Genomic DNA, 15,049 nt, shown 5'->3' with positions numbered 1-15,049 from the left:
AGTGGTCAAAAGTCTGAGGTGTGGAGTGGAGCAGAGCGAGGTTGTGACCTTGACTCCTCTACTTAAGAGTGATGATGGCCTTGAGTGGGTCTTTCAACTTGTAGGCACCCAGTATGCCACCTGTGAAATGGGACAGGAACAGACTTTACCCCACATGGCTGTTGTGAAGATGAAATGAGATACTGAGTGTAAAGTCTTAGCACAGGATGAGTACACAGGTGATTCACCATAGCAGCAGATCTTAGCAGTCGTTACTGGGAATGGGAGTTGGGTTGTTCATCTGTTTTTATTATTTTTAAAAAATATTTATTTATCTGGCTGCACTGGGTCTTTGTGGCATGCGGGATCCAGTTCCCTGACCAGGGGTTGAACCTGGGCCCCCTGCATTGGGAGCTTGGCTTCTTAGCCACTGGACTGCCAGGGAAGTTCCTGTTCATCTGCTTTTAAACTTGAAAGTTCACTGAGATCACGTGGGGGAGCTGGTGGCAATGCAGACCTGCACCCTGTCACCAGTCACCAGATTTTGATTTGGTGAGGCTGCAGGGAAGTTCAGAAATTTACATTTTTAACCAGCATCTGGGAGTAATTCTGATGCTGGGCGTCTCTGGACCACCCTTGGAGAAACACTGTTTTAGAAAGAGAATCCTCATTTCCCAGATTTCCGAAGAGATGGACAAACTAATAGTCAAGTAATGCATGACTCTTTGGGTTGGATAATGAAAGTAAAAGAACAATTAGCATCTGGAGATGGGAGAAATTGAATATATTTCATTAAAATTCCACCCTGAATAGCCAACAAAATTTATATTACTCCCATATTCACTAGTGACAGCTCCCTGATGCCCAGTCTCTGTCCCCTTAATTCTTTCAATACCGTCCCCTTAACAGTGGGATCAAGAAAGCATGGGGGTTGGTGGTAAGAATGTCTCTGATCTGTAAAATCAGTCTTCGTTATGATCATTTTTATGCTGAGGGGCTGGTGTCTTGAAAACTCACAATGAAATTTATCCTTTTAGCTTTTAGATCAGATTATTGGGATGTAAATTGGGAGACTAAGTCTAAAAGGCCTTCCACTTTCTTTTTTTTTTCTTCAAGTAAAAGCTTTCCAACACCAAAGTGCTATTGATAAGTCATGCAAGTGTAAATGCTCCTTATGACTGTGTTGGCCTGGTCCATGGTCTTAACCACAGCCCTAGATTTCCTGAGTTCTTTTCCTGTCCTCCTGCCTCGGGTTTTTATTTGCTAATAAGTTAAGTGCTCCTAATGGTACATTAACCCTGACAGATCAACTTAAAAGACCAGTTTCCAGCTAGTTACTGAAGTACAGCTGGAAACTAGCCTTTAAGGGTTTTTGTTTTGTTCTTTAAGAAAATGAAAAAGAAGGAAAAGAAGTGTTCATATTCACTCATGCATGAGTGCTTGGAGCTCAGGACACCCTGAAGTCGGAACCCCTCTTACCAGCAGATTCTCTGGTTTGATGTCACGGTGGACGATGTTGAGGCTGTGCAGGTATTTGATGGCGCTGGCCAGGTTGTACAGCATCCCACTGGCATCTCGCTCAGTGTATTTGTTAGTGGAGGTGATGGCATCGAAGAGGTCTCCTCCCTGAGAGAGAACAGCAGGAGGAAAAGTGGATTAACAGATGGTCCAGTGGGGCCCAGCCTGGAGAGGCGCCCGACACGCTATGTGCGCGGGGTTTTTGGGTTCCAAGAGCTTCCCCTGTCACTGCCCTCTCAAAGGCCCAGGAACCCTATGGTGGTTTCTGCCCCAACTGCAAGAGCCAGTGACATTTCCTCCAGAGAGCAAAGGAAGAAGGAGAGGACTCTGCCATTAAACTCCCAACTCGGGGTGGGGAAGCGGAGCTGGGTCTCCAGGGCAGAGACCTTGGGGCACCGGCTATGCTGGTGGCATGTGCTACACCAACTGCCAGCAGAAGTTCAGATTCATAATCCCAAGTCTCCTGAAACGAGAAACATACCACAGACTGCACCCTGAACAAAACGTTCTGCGGCCCTGTGAACTTCACACACACACAGTTCTCGTCATTCTCTAGATTTAGGTCTCTTGGAGTGGGTGTCACGTCTTCTTTTTCAATAATGTGCCTCCTTGTAAGGAGCAGAGAAAAGGACCAGAAACTGTCACCCCAGAGATGAAAGAGAGGGAGGAGGATGGAGACATTTCAAAGAAAGTTTTCTACGTCCATTACTCATTCGAACTTTTGTTTCCACTGTTCTGGGCTAATTTATTGTTATTTGGTGAAGCAAAGATTTCAGGCTCCAATTTTAGATCCATTTATTTGAAGGCCTTTCAGAGAAGTTAGGTCTGATTTACTGACAATGTGTGCACCCTTTTTGCACACGAGGCCCCAAAGAGCCGAGCTCCCCCCGCCAGAGGCTGTGTTCATCTGTTACCTAAAGGGCTAAGAGATTTAATTTGTTTGTTTGTTTGTTTTTTTAACAGCAAACACAAACTAGAGCACCTGTAGGCTGACCATTTTCAAATCCCACTCCCTAACCTGGCCCTCTGTGACCCTGTACAATCCCTGCTCCGGGGAAGGGGTATCTTCCTCTGACCCTCAGCCTCAGCAGTTCCTGAACTAAGAAGATACTTTTTTTTTCAAAACGAACACTGTCTCTCCCAGTGTTCTGTCTCTCAAAGGCGAGGCTGTGCAGCTTTGCAGGTTGTTCCCGTGCCACCTGGGGAGATGGGGTTTGCAGTGCGGTCCACGTGGACAGCACCCCTGACCGTGTGTAGGGCCGTAGGAGGTGACCCTGCCAAGACTCCACCATTGTCCTCGTTGTCTAAACTCAAGACAGCCTGTAATCTCATTGCTTCTTCTCCGCCTTCAACAAAGCAGTCAAAAAGTCCTCTAAGACCTGCCTCTGACACAGCTTTCTGGGCCGTCTCAGGCTCTCTATGCAAAGACCTTGTGTACGATCGTCACCTCCCACACCGCAGGTCAATGTTTCCTATCTTTCACTCGTCATGAAATCAGCGTTCTGTTCCCATGGTTCTCCCTGCTCTGCCCCCAGCCTTCACTTCAATTTGCTTAACTTCATCTCCTGTCTCACCTGGAGCAGCTGCCTTTATGCTCCACGTAACGTGGGTCTTCCCTGGTCACCCAGACAGATTGAACCCTCCCCCGAGTCCACACTCCAAGCCCATCCCAGAGTCCCCTCCACACCCTTTGTCTTTCTGGCTCCCGCTGATCTCTCAGTGCCGGCTCAAGGGCTGCCCCTGCACAAGGCCTTCCTTCCTCTGGACACACAGGCAGTGTGCACGCGTTCACTTCTGCAGCTAGAAGTCTAAAGTCCCGTTATTGGTACTTATGAAATTTCACCTTTAAGAATGGTTTTACTGTTCACTCACTTCACTGTTTTCTGGAACACAGACCTTACTTATCCAATGGCATCAGGCCACCCTGGGCCCCCTGATGGACTCTCAGGGTTTGACAAACTAAATTCCTCAGGGGGGTGTCATGGGAGCTTTTCAGGTCAAATGTGGGGCTAGCCTTCTCTTCTGAGATGCTTCCAGACCTGGTCTCACAGCCATTCTCGGTCAGACTAAATGCAGGGGTACGATACAGTGGTGGAGAAGGGAACAGCGACTCCAGTATTCTTGCCTGGAGAATTCCATGACAGAGGAGCTTGGTGGGTTACAGTCCATGGGGTCGGAAAGTATCAGACACGACTGAGTCACACACACACACACACACACACACACACACACACACACCCAGTGGCTCAGTTGAGGAGTCCATGGGGTCGGAAAGTATCAGACACGACTGAGTCACTCACTCACACACACACACACACACACACACACACACACCCCCCCAGTGGCTCAGTTGAGGAGTCCCCGTGCTGAGTTTTGCAGGCACAGTCCAGGCTTGTTAGACTGGTCACCCGGAGAGAATGCACAAAGGCTAAGCGCTACTTCGCTACTGTCACCTGACTAAGCATATTACTGACAATCGGATTAAGCTTTCCCACAAACTGTGTTCTGAACTATTAAGCCTTTTCCTCTTTTATACCTCATCTTCAAATTTAATTTAGCTCTCCAAAACCCAGCCAATAACAGGGGGTTGCTAATTAGTTTTTAATGGCACCCAGAGGGGTAGCAGGAATGATTTGAAGCTCTTGCTTTAAAAATTAAAGTCATTGTGAAATTACTATTTTTGGTCCTAGATAAAGTATAATTTACAATGTTGTAATTACCAAACTTTATTTGGTAATAAAGCATCAATATGAAAATTTTCTGAATAATGAAACTGACCTTTCTTGGTTGGAATAAGTGATCAACATTTTTATCTCCCTCAATCTCAACCATGACCATAACCTGGTGTTAGTACAAACTAAAAAGCCTTCACCCTCAGAGAAAAAAAGTTTGAACTTGAAGTAGAAAAAAACCCAGACTTTATCTATAAATATAGACTAATCACTAAGTTAAAAGAAGGCCAATAGATCTAAAACAAAGTATAAAGAATGAAAATTTAAAGTCCCTAGAATGAACATTTTTCTATACAGTAAATGATTGGTTAATTAAATGCTTTGTTGGCTTTAAATCTTTGCAGAAGGAAATCCCACATTCCAGCTGCCACCAGCTCAGCTGAGTGAGTCTAAGTAGAATTCCTGGAACCCTGGGTGCTCGGCACACCCTGATGGAGAAAACGATCTGAATAATTTACAACTAAAGTAGAAATTACTCATGCCTTTGGTCAGATTAACATAATAGAAAAGCCTTGAGCAAAGTACAGCTTTATGAAAACAAAACATTCAATTTTCAAAACTTCTAATTAAGAAAATTTCACATATGGAAGTAGAGGAAATAGGTGGGCTACCTTTCACATAGATTCAACCATCATCAACATCTGGCCATTCCTATGTTATATGATTGACTAGAATAAAAACATAATTTTATGTGGTGGGATGAGATTGTACCCGTCACTGAGAGGCAGTATTCACATTATTATTAACAGAGTGCTGTTTTTCTATTACCCTGGAGTCTAAAAGTTCAGAGCTTGTTTTTATGATAACGAATGATACTTTTGGAGTAGTTCCTGGAAAAGTGAGCAGTTTCTGCTGGAGTAACAACAATCATACTGGTATCTAACACTTTGTGTCACAGAAGCTGGTGAAAGGGATTTCTTTTACCTTCAGAACAACATTCCTAGCAATATCGAATTTCACACAGGAGGGGCCTGAGGTACAGAGCGGTAGACCCAAGGTCAGGGACTATTTCGGTCCAGGCTGAGACTCGAACTATGGGGATACAATTCTAGTGTTAAGACTCTTAACCATTATGCCAGTGCATAGCAATGAGATTGAATACTGCTGAGAGGAAATGAAGGAGAGAGCTCCATCATACAGGAAAGTGAGGTGCTGTATATAGGTTTACCTCTTTTACCAAAACACACACCTTTACTAATTCCATGACAAGATACAGCTCAGTTGGCACGTCCATCTCTTCGATCAGAAGAACAATATTGGGGTGCTTCACTCTTCTCAAGATAGACACCTCATTCTGGATCATGTGTTCCTATTCAAGAGAAAGTTATCTCCATCAAGACACACAGCAAAACAATGAAGGGCTAACTCAAATTAACAAAACCATACTATTTAAGGGTTTCCCAGGTGGCTCAGGTGGTAAAAAGTCTGTCTGCAATTCAGGATACCTGGGTTCGATCCCTGGGTCAGGGAGATCCCCTGTAGAAGGGCATGGGAACCCACTCCAGTACTCTTGCCTGGAAAATCCTATGGACCAAGGAGCTTGGGTGGGCTACATACAGTCCATGGGGTCACAAAGAGCTGGACTCAACTGAGCGACTAACACTTAACTTATACTATTTAAAGATCAAGGGAGATATATTTTGCTAAAATATAATGTCTATCTTAAATTCTGATATTCGTATAGCCTGCTGCTGCTGCTGCTGCTAAGTCACTTCAGTCGTGTCTGACTCTGTGCGACCCCATAGACGGCAGCCCACCAGGCTCCCCCGTCCCTGGGATTCTCCAGGCAAGAACACTGGAGTGGGTTGCCATTTCCTTCTCCAATGCATGAAAGTGAAAAGTGAAAGTGAAGTCGCTCAGTCGTGTCCAACTCTTAGCCATGGACTATAGCCCACCAGGCTCCTCCGTCCATGGGATTTTCCAGGCAAGAGTACTGGAGTGGGGTGCCATTGCCTTCTCTGTCATATAGCCTAGAATGGCAAAAGATATTGAAGGTCCTTAGAAGATGCTTGTAATTTCAGAACCTACCATGGTTCTGAATGTGGAAGGATGAAATGAAACTTAGATCACAAAAGTAAGAGAAAAAGTAAATACAAGAACAAAGGGAAGGAACTGAAATAATATCCCATTATTTCATCTGACTTTGATACCAGGAATATTTATAGAATAAAATTATATCCTAATAAGTATATAACATTCTACTTTACCAAAACACAACTCCCAGGGTGAACTTATGTTTATTTGGGGGCTCATCTTGTGTTTTTCTTTCTACCTCCAAAATAATATATTTTCAAAAGAAGAAAACTTATACATACTTTGCCTCGACACTTGCTTTTCTTGATAATTTTCAAAGCATACTCCCTAGCAGTCGACCTGCAAAGAAGAAGTTTTGTTTTTTTTTAATAAATGTAATTTCAGATGTGTTGAATCATCTTATTAAGGATTCACTCGTACCCCATTGATCTGGCATCGTGGTGTAAATATTTTGTAAAAAATTCTGTTTTCCGTTTTTAAAAGAAATATGTGAATTTTAAGGGGTTGACCAAGTGTAAGGACAAAACCAACATGATAGCTCAGAAACATCACAAGCTGTTACAGCTGCCGTAATTGTAATAAACTTACTGCTGCTGCTGCCCCCGTGGGTAACTCCTCCTTGCAGGTGGCTGTGCCCTGTTCCTCCCTCTAAAGTGGACATGAAATAGGGGTGAGTTTCTGCCCTTCTCCATTTCTCTTGAGGTTATCCAAGAAGCGAGTTTTCTGAATGGTTCTCACGGTCACACTGATAACATTCAATACGCAGTTCACCCTCTTTAGACTTGGGCCGTGTGCAGCTCTGTGTGTTCTGGTGGAGAACTCATGAATGAGGTGTTCAAGGAGTATAGCAAGGGATACAGTCGTTATCTGAGCATCCTGTGACCTCTTGAGCCTTTCAAAAAAAAATTTATTTATTTGGCTGTGCCGGGTCTTTGCTGTGGCACAAGGGGTCTTCGATCTTCGTTGTGGTATCCAGGTTCTTCAGTTGTAGCTTGCAAACTCTTAGTTGTGGCATTTGGGATCTAATGTTCCTTGACCAGGGATCAAACCCAGGCCCCCCTGCATTTGGAGCGTGGAGTCTTAGCCATAGGCCCTCTCATTCAATAGAAATGAAATGGAGGTAACAGTTATAAACAGCTCATGTTCCCAAAGCCACCTGGCAATGCTAAAATCAGAACTTGAGTTCTTGGGGTCTCTGCTTCTCATACAGCCCAGCCAACACTGCCCGTCCTCCGTCGTGGGCGTGGGAGGGCGGGCTTAGTCATACCGAACCTTTAAATAGCTACTAACTTATGTGAACATGTCTAAGATACTGTAGTGCCAATAGTGACGGTCCACTGTCAAAGGACACTGTGCACACTTCACAATCATCAGGAACCCCTACTTCACAATCATTTCTACTTCAGACCTAGTTGGGAAACCAAGAGAGTTTAGCTTCTTGCCTGTAGATAAAGGCCAATTTTAGGGATACAAATGAGTACAATGGGAGTGAAGTTGATTAAGAACAAAATTTCAAAATAGGGTTTTAAATGTTTCACTTTGGAGAATCAAAGGGGAATTTCCTAGTCGGATGTTATGGTAAGAGCAAGAGAGTGATGTGCCTATAAATTAAGAGGCCAGATAGTAACAATGTGTTTCAAGCATTTTAGAAACCATTTATGTTGTTCGCTTCTCTTTTCAAAATACTTATTTATTTACTTGGCTGTGCCAGGTCTTAGCTGTGGCATGTGGGGTCTTTAGCTGTGGCATGTGGATCGAACCCAGATGCCTGCGCTGGGAGTGTGGCGTCTCAGCCACTGGACCACCAGGGAAACCCTCCTGTCGTTTACTTCTAAAACTCCTCCTTCCACTGCACTTCCAGGACCCTTCAGGGTACTAGCTTGCAGAATAAAATAAACATTGACCAAGCTGTTATAATTGTATCTAATGAGAAAGTCTAGAGGCTTCCCAGGCGGAGCAGTGGTGAAAAACCCGCCTGCCAATGCAGGAGACTCACATCACAGAAGGATCGCAGAGACTCTATAAGCGGCTCTTTTTAAGAGGCTTCTGAAGAGTTTCATCCGCAACCATGAAAATATTTAATCAAGAGGAAAACTAAAAGCTGATGTGTTTCTGGGTTCTGCATTTCACAAATCACACACAAAATTATAATAAAGCAAATCTGAGACTGGAATACATGAGCAGTTTCCAATCTAGTCTGGGATGTTTCATCTGATTGCAGGGAATCTGGATTCCAGGACTGAAAGCTTTGATAAGAGCCAGCAGTACCAGGCAGGGCAAGAGAGGTAAGACAGGGTTTGGGAAGGTGCTGGTTAGAAGAGCAGAAATTTCTTGGCTGTCTCTTCCCCACGGTTACCACCTGATCCTCCATTTCCCTGGAATGAGCAACATTAAAGCTTTGCTATACTCAAAACAGAAAGCTGGAGTGGGACCCAGGCAGGCTGACTCCTCCTCTACAGCCAGACACACAAGCAGCAAAATCCCGAGCAAATAAGTGAGCGTGTTGGCTTCCAGGACACCAGGCAACCAGGTTGCGTGCTGAGCCTATAGCTGAGGGGCAAATGCAAGCAAAGCTGGGCTGCAGTGGCCTATAGCTTCCTAGGAAGAGGCCCTTGTGGGCTGACTACCCAGAATCTTACAAAATAGGAGTCAACACTCACTCAGATTTACCCACATTTTGTATCAGACAAAGAGCCCTGTGGAGGAACCACCAAAATTAATACTGCAAGTTTTTTTTTTTTTCCTGGATTCTTTGAGAATAGAACTATAAAGTCATAATAAAATCCTTAATTACTAGAAATGCATGTTTATAAGGAAAGGGGATGAATTTGGAATATAAGACTAAAAACAGGTGTTAGGATTAAATGTCCACCGTAAGAATAAACACGTCATGGCTTGCTTTCAGTTGGTAAAAGAAAACATTTGGCAAGAAATAAAACCTCAAACAAAGTATCTGCCTTCCTCCATACTCTAAACTCTGAGGACCGCTGTGCCCGTGTCAGCATCCAGTAGGCAGGCGCGTGGTTCTTTGTCGGCTGCACGAGTGATAGGAGACCTGGCCTTTGACCTCAAGGAGTCTACAGTTCAGTGTGTAGAGGAGAGAAGACACCTGGGTTGCTGGGGAACATCCAGGCCGTTTGCTCGTATGTTCCTGAAATTATAGCCTTGACCGTTCCTGCAATCATAGAAACCTCAAAGGCCAAAGCCAAAGTGGCAGCACGAGACAAGCTTGGTTTTCCTCCTTGTCCACAGGAGCTCAGTTTGTAAGGTCACGTTCCTATTCAGTTTGACCCCAGGCTAGAGCTCGAACTACTAGGGAGAAATATCTGAACTTTACAAATTGGAACTAAATCTAGCCTTTCAGGTTTGTACTGATGATGGTTTGGAGAATGCTATCTTGTTTAACGCGATGATTCCGGGCCCCAGGACAGTCTTCTCACCGCTTCCCTCAGCCCTGGAGGGCTGCAGAATGCTAATGAAAAGGGCACGCTGGACCAAAGGGATTTTTGTCGTTTGCTCTGTTTTGATGATTTTTATGAAGATTATGTGGAAGAGGAAACATGGTTTCCCAGGCATTCTTCTGCCGCAGCCTTTATTGACTGTCATGGCGATGCTTTGCTTATGGGTGAGGTCCTCAAGCCGAGCGGCGGTGTGACTCTCTTTGTGCCCCGGAAATGCCAGGAGAGGCCTGAACTAGCAGGGCCTCCAAACACGTTGGTGGAGCTGGGAGAACTCCAGAGGCTGGTGGCGCTTAGGACATGACAGGGAGACCCTGTCTCCTTGAGGAGTGAGTCCACAGCAACCTTTGTTTACCCAGTAATTAAAGCTGAATCAGGGCCTCCTCTGTGAGCAGAGAACGGAGGCACCCCAGAAGCGTCTTGTGACATCTCCGGAGTGGAGCTGTATTTTGAATTTGAACTTGGGCCCTGTGGCTATCAGGGGTCAGAGCATCCTTAGGGAGGAAAGCACACTGTCAGCTGAGAGACACTTAAAATCCTTCCCATTGACTCATCCTCCAAATCTCACTTCAGAAGCAAATGCCTCCAATTACAGGTGTACAGTTCTTCAAACGTCCGAGGACTTTCTAGGTGGATGCACCCATGTCGCTGATACTGCAGTCTCAGCTCGTTCTTTGGGTTTGGGCCTGTCTCACACCATTGCCAGAGCCAATGCTTTCAACGTGTAGTTCTTTTATTTTATCCTATTAATATCCTATTAATTTTATTTATTTATCTTTTTGACTGTGCTGGGTCTTCTTTGCTACTCAAAGACTTTCTCTAGCTGTGGTGAGCAGGGGCTACCCTTCATTGAGGTGCGTGGTCTTCTCATTGTAGTGGCTTCTCCTGTTACAGAGCATGGGCTTTGGGCACATGGGCTTCAGTAGTTATGGCTCGTGGGCTCCAGAGCGCTGGCTCAGTAGTTGGGGTGCACAAGCTTAGCCACTCCGTGGCATGTGGGATCGTCCCAGACCAGGGATTGAACTGGCGTCCCCTGCACTGCCGGGCAGACCCCTAACCACTGGGCCACTGGGGAAGCCCTCAACGTGTAGTTCTTTGCGTCTCCAGGTGGAGCAGGGAGAGAGGGAATCATGAGCGGCTACAGTTTTAACCCAGTTGAATCCTGTGCTGCCAAAACACGCAAGCAGTCAGGTGGGGAGGAGGGCCGGGAGCCACCCGAGACACCATGCCTGCTCACAACCGCATTACTGGTACCCGTGGCTTGACTGGTAATTAATCCACACAGAGCCAGGCAGCCAAGGACGAAGGGCACCTCATCTCAAGCCCTCTGTCCATCCTCGGACCTCTTCTTAGCGCATTTCAGCCTTGTGAGTTTTCTTTGAGGCCTTGAAAGGCTCTACAAAACAGCTTCTAAAGTTCGCCAGCATCCTTCAGCACATCCTAAGGGCTCCCGAGGCCACTGAAGACAGCGCTACAGGGATAGAGGCAGAAACCGAAATGGACCTGGCAGACCCCAGGATGGGATGTGTTGACACAGAATCGGGGGAGGGATGCGATGTCACCGCATCCATTGTTGCAGGAAACCCTCCCCTGTGACGGATCACTATTAACAGGAGGGGTAGACCTGCCCTTGTTCATCCACATCCATCCTTCCAAATACGGCATAAAGTCCCCACACAAGCAGTGTGTGCCGCTCAACATTCTTAGCCCCCTTTTATTTTCCTGGACCTCTGGAAAGTATTAACAGATTGTTCCGGGATACTTCTGAGGAGAGGGGGCAGCTGCCATATGTCCTGGTTCAGTGGGAGCTGAATACTAACACTTCGGGAGCAACCTGGTGCTTAGACTCTGAAGGCGCGTACGAGGAGACCCGAGATGCAAACTCCTACAAAACGAACGCAGTCTAAACCAGAAATAAAGAAATTAATCCGGGATGAAGAAATGAGAAATTTCTATCCGGGAAGACCAGGGCCGTGGGACTAAGATGCCATCGTGATCAGAGGACAGGCACACGCCAGACTTAACAGATGATGCCCCTGGCAGGGAACCAGGCCCCCGCGGGGGAAGAGCACCGCGATGCCAAACACGGGGTTTTCTGCTGCAGCACACATTACATTTAAAGGGGTTGGCTTTCCTATCAGTAAAAGCACAATGAAAAACAAAATCACATACACACACACTTCCACCCATTACTGTGAGAATGGCTTTCCCGATTTCACTTCTGTCTCCTTTGTACAGGGACAAACGTGATGTGTGTGACTTCGGGCCTGGTTGGAGGGAGAGGAGGGTGGAGCAGAGTGCTCCAGTGGCGCGGGGTTTGGAGCTGAACTAGCATCCATGCCTTGCCAAATAGAAATACTTAACTATCTGAGCGCTTATTGACGGGCAATTAGCTTCTTCAGGCGTTCTTTATATAAAATGGAAATAGTTCCAACACCATGGTATTATTATGATAGGTCAATAAAATATCCTCAGTTAAGGCCCTTGTATATAGTTTACATTCAGTAAACAGTGGCTGCTCCTGTCTGGGGAGGCGTGAGGCCCAGAAAAGTAGTGGGGCATTTTCTATGTTTGTCAGTCATGCAGCAAACTGTCCAGCTTTGTGGTGGGAGTGGGGCGGAGAGGAGGAGGGGGAAGAGGGCCTGGGAGGGTCAGCTAAGGCGATTCTCAAGCTGCTTCTCACTCACGCCTCTCCCCACCAAGGAGTGGCTGCTCGAGGCGGGGTGCCACCACGTCCGCAGGAATGGCTTGGCCCAGCTGGTAGGCTGGGAGGGGCCCAGTGTGAGACCCACTGCTCCAGGGGAGCCTAACGGGGGCTCCACTGCCTTAGTCAGGCAGAGGGTGAAGGGAAGCAATTCAGTGGACACTGGCCAAACTCAGGACCCTCGTGTCTGAGGCCCAGGCAGACGTCCAGTTCCAAAGTGACTTGAATCTTTGTTTCTAAGTCAAAGGCCTTGCAGAAAAATAAGTTCCGGGCTCTGCAGGTTAGAACTTTTAGTCTGAGGCATCTACTTCAAACGGAGGCAGAGCTTAGAGCCTTTGTGTTGAGAACTCCTCGGGCGCGCAGGCCGGAAAAAAGCACTGGGGAAGAAGATGCTCACCCCAGCCAGCCCCTGGAAGCCAGCGGACACGCTCCCTTAAGGAGCGAGGCACGTGCCTCTGGCTCTCCAATACCCTGCTCACCAGCCCTGAGAAGAAGCTGCTGGCCGATTGGGTCCTCCTGAAGTAAGGAATTTCAAATCTAGAGCTGGGCTCAGGTTTTGAGGCGGCCTTAATCTGGGCTATAACTATAACTTGTAACTTCTCCAACTAGTAGCCTCTGCTACTGTCCTTGATTAAGTACTGAGATCCTAGGGATAAACCTTTCACTCTAAGCCCTCCCCTTTGGCCCATAAGGGGGCCTGGCTCATTCATTTTAAAACATTTTAATGTATTAAATGCTATTTTTTGTGGGGATCAGTACAGTTGCATTGTGAAGCTTTTCGAAGTTCTTATATTTAATTTTATGACATATACATGTGAGAAATATATCAATACACCTAAGAATGTTCTGACATTTACAAAATGTCTCCCAAAAATGTAGAAAAAACGATTAAGCTTTTTTTTTTTTTTAAACAAAATAAAAGGACTTACCTGAAAGAGCTGGCAACATTTTGCTGAGTACATTAAAAAGAAAAATCAAAGCTCTTAATTTATAGATTGTCCCCCCAGAAATCACTACATTTTTCAAGTCTGTTGTTAGATGAGCTGTTCTTTCTTTTACATTTTTTTTTTAACATCTGGAGTTGAGACATTAACCTATTCCATATGTGCCTCAGACCGCAAATAAAGACACAATCTCGGAAAACATAACCCCAAGTGTTTCCTTTAAAGCTCGATGCAAATGATATCTTTCTCACCTTTCTACACATTCCTTGACAACAGCAAAATTTCCATCTCCTATTGTCCTTCCGACTTTATATCGTTCTGTTATTGTGGCTGGAATCTGGAAGCCTTCCTCCGACACTTCTGAAAGAATCATTAGTATGTTTTTATTGGTAGAAAAGGGAACACAGATGTAGTGCCTAGGAGATGTTTAGAAGTATCATCTAATAGACTGGCACTGATTCAGAATCAATATGTCATTTTCTGGACAGGCAGGCCAGTCTCCCACCCCTAGCCCCTTGCTGACATTGTATAATCAACTGTTTCTACTAAGACAAATGATCAACTAAAAGGAAATGTAAAATCTATGGGGTCCACTCCCACCTATGTAAGACCAGCTAATGCTTTCTGCTGAAGCGGGTTGTCTGAGGAGGAAGTTTTGCTTTTTATTTCATGCCAATCTGATCAATAGCATTTATGAATACCCATGGTGTTCAGAGACATGACATTCCTAGGTAGGGAGGAAAATGCAGTTTGTAAGGGACTCTGGACCGCTTGACACCATACAAGCATGAAAAATGCCTGCTGTTTGGACACTTAGCTTTACTACATCCTGAAATAGAGATCTCCGTAAAATTCCTTATGTTAGAACTAAGCACTGATCACCGCCCCTCCCCAGTATCAATGAGCAGATTTTGGACAAATGTTCTCACCAGCAACCTGCGTAGCAGATGTTGAGTTAAAATTGCAGTATCTATTATGTCTGCGAACAGAACAGTTTTGTAGTTTCAATTATGTTAGTGCCACTAACACAACGCATTTTCCCCCTTAAAATGCATTTTGAAATATTTTACAAATGCCTAATAATGCTTTAAATATCTAAGGTCATAAAACTAAATAAGCCACACTTAGGTCACATAAATATCGTGGATAACCTTTAACATCTTAGGGGTATAAAAAGCCTTTTATAGCCGGGCTCTAAAATTTACATGCTTTAAAGTTATAAATCCTGGCTTCTCCCTCAGGCAACCTGAATACAAAATGTGGTGGAAGCCTAGTGCGTTTTCTAAATGTGCTCCTTCTCTGACCTTTAATCACAAACCAAGACTAAACATTTCTTCTCAAAATAAAATTAAAACCTTAGGTGGCAAAAGGGCTTTCTGGGCAATTTTCGTGTTCTCATTGAGTTTAGTCTGCAGGGCTGGAGAACGGTCAGTAGAAGCTCACAGCTGGCAGGCATCTGCTATAGGACCTTTATTTACTCTGTTTTGCGATCATCTCCACCCTGTACCACTCTGGATGCTTGAGTGGATGGGATTTCTGGAAAGTATTGTACAAATGTAGGACATTTGCTGCTGCTGCTTTTGTCCTTGGCCCTCTGCAACCTCTTTAAAGGTGAGCTTTTACTTTTAACCCCCTAGAAGCCATCTCAGAGGCCTCTGAAGAAAGCGGGAGCTGGAGCCT

General features: G+C 45.3%; 1 protein-coding gene across 4 annotated transcripts in view; it reads right to left on the bottom strand.

Annotated features, from left to right (window-relative positions):
- DCLK1 (doublecortin like kinase 1) overlaps positions 1-15,049 on the bottom strand; it is a 352,130-nt gene that overhangs the window by 52,162 nt on the left and 284,919 nt on the right. For all 4 annotated transcript variants that reach the window (XM_061434782.1, XM_061434781.1, XM_061434784.1 and 1 more), the window contains 4 exons: positions 13,621-13,729; positions 6,545-6,602; positions 5,419-5,538; positions 1,459-1,605 (listed from right to left, as the gene is read on the bottom strand). In XM_061434782.1, the coding sequence (XP_061290766.1) occupies positions 1,459-1,605; positions 5,419-5,538; positions 6,545-6,602; positions 13,621-13,729 (434 nt within the window). The remainder of the gene's footprint in view (positions 1-1,458; positions 1,606-5,418; positions 5,539-6,544; positions 6,603-13,620; positions 13,730-15,049) is intronic.

The sequence above is a fragment of the Bos javanicus genome, chromosome 12 (assembly GCF_032452875.1).
Source record: "Bos javanicus breed banteng chromosome 12, ARS-OSU_banteng_1.0, whole genome shotgun sequence".
Lineage (NCBI taxonomy): Eukaryota > Metazoa > Chordata > Mammalia > Artiodactyla > Bovidae > Bos > Bos javanicus.
The sequence above is the reverse complement of the archived record's forward strand: the minus strand, read 5'-3'. Positions and strand labels throughout refer to the sequence as shown.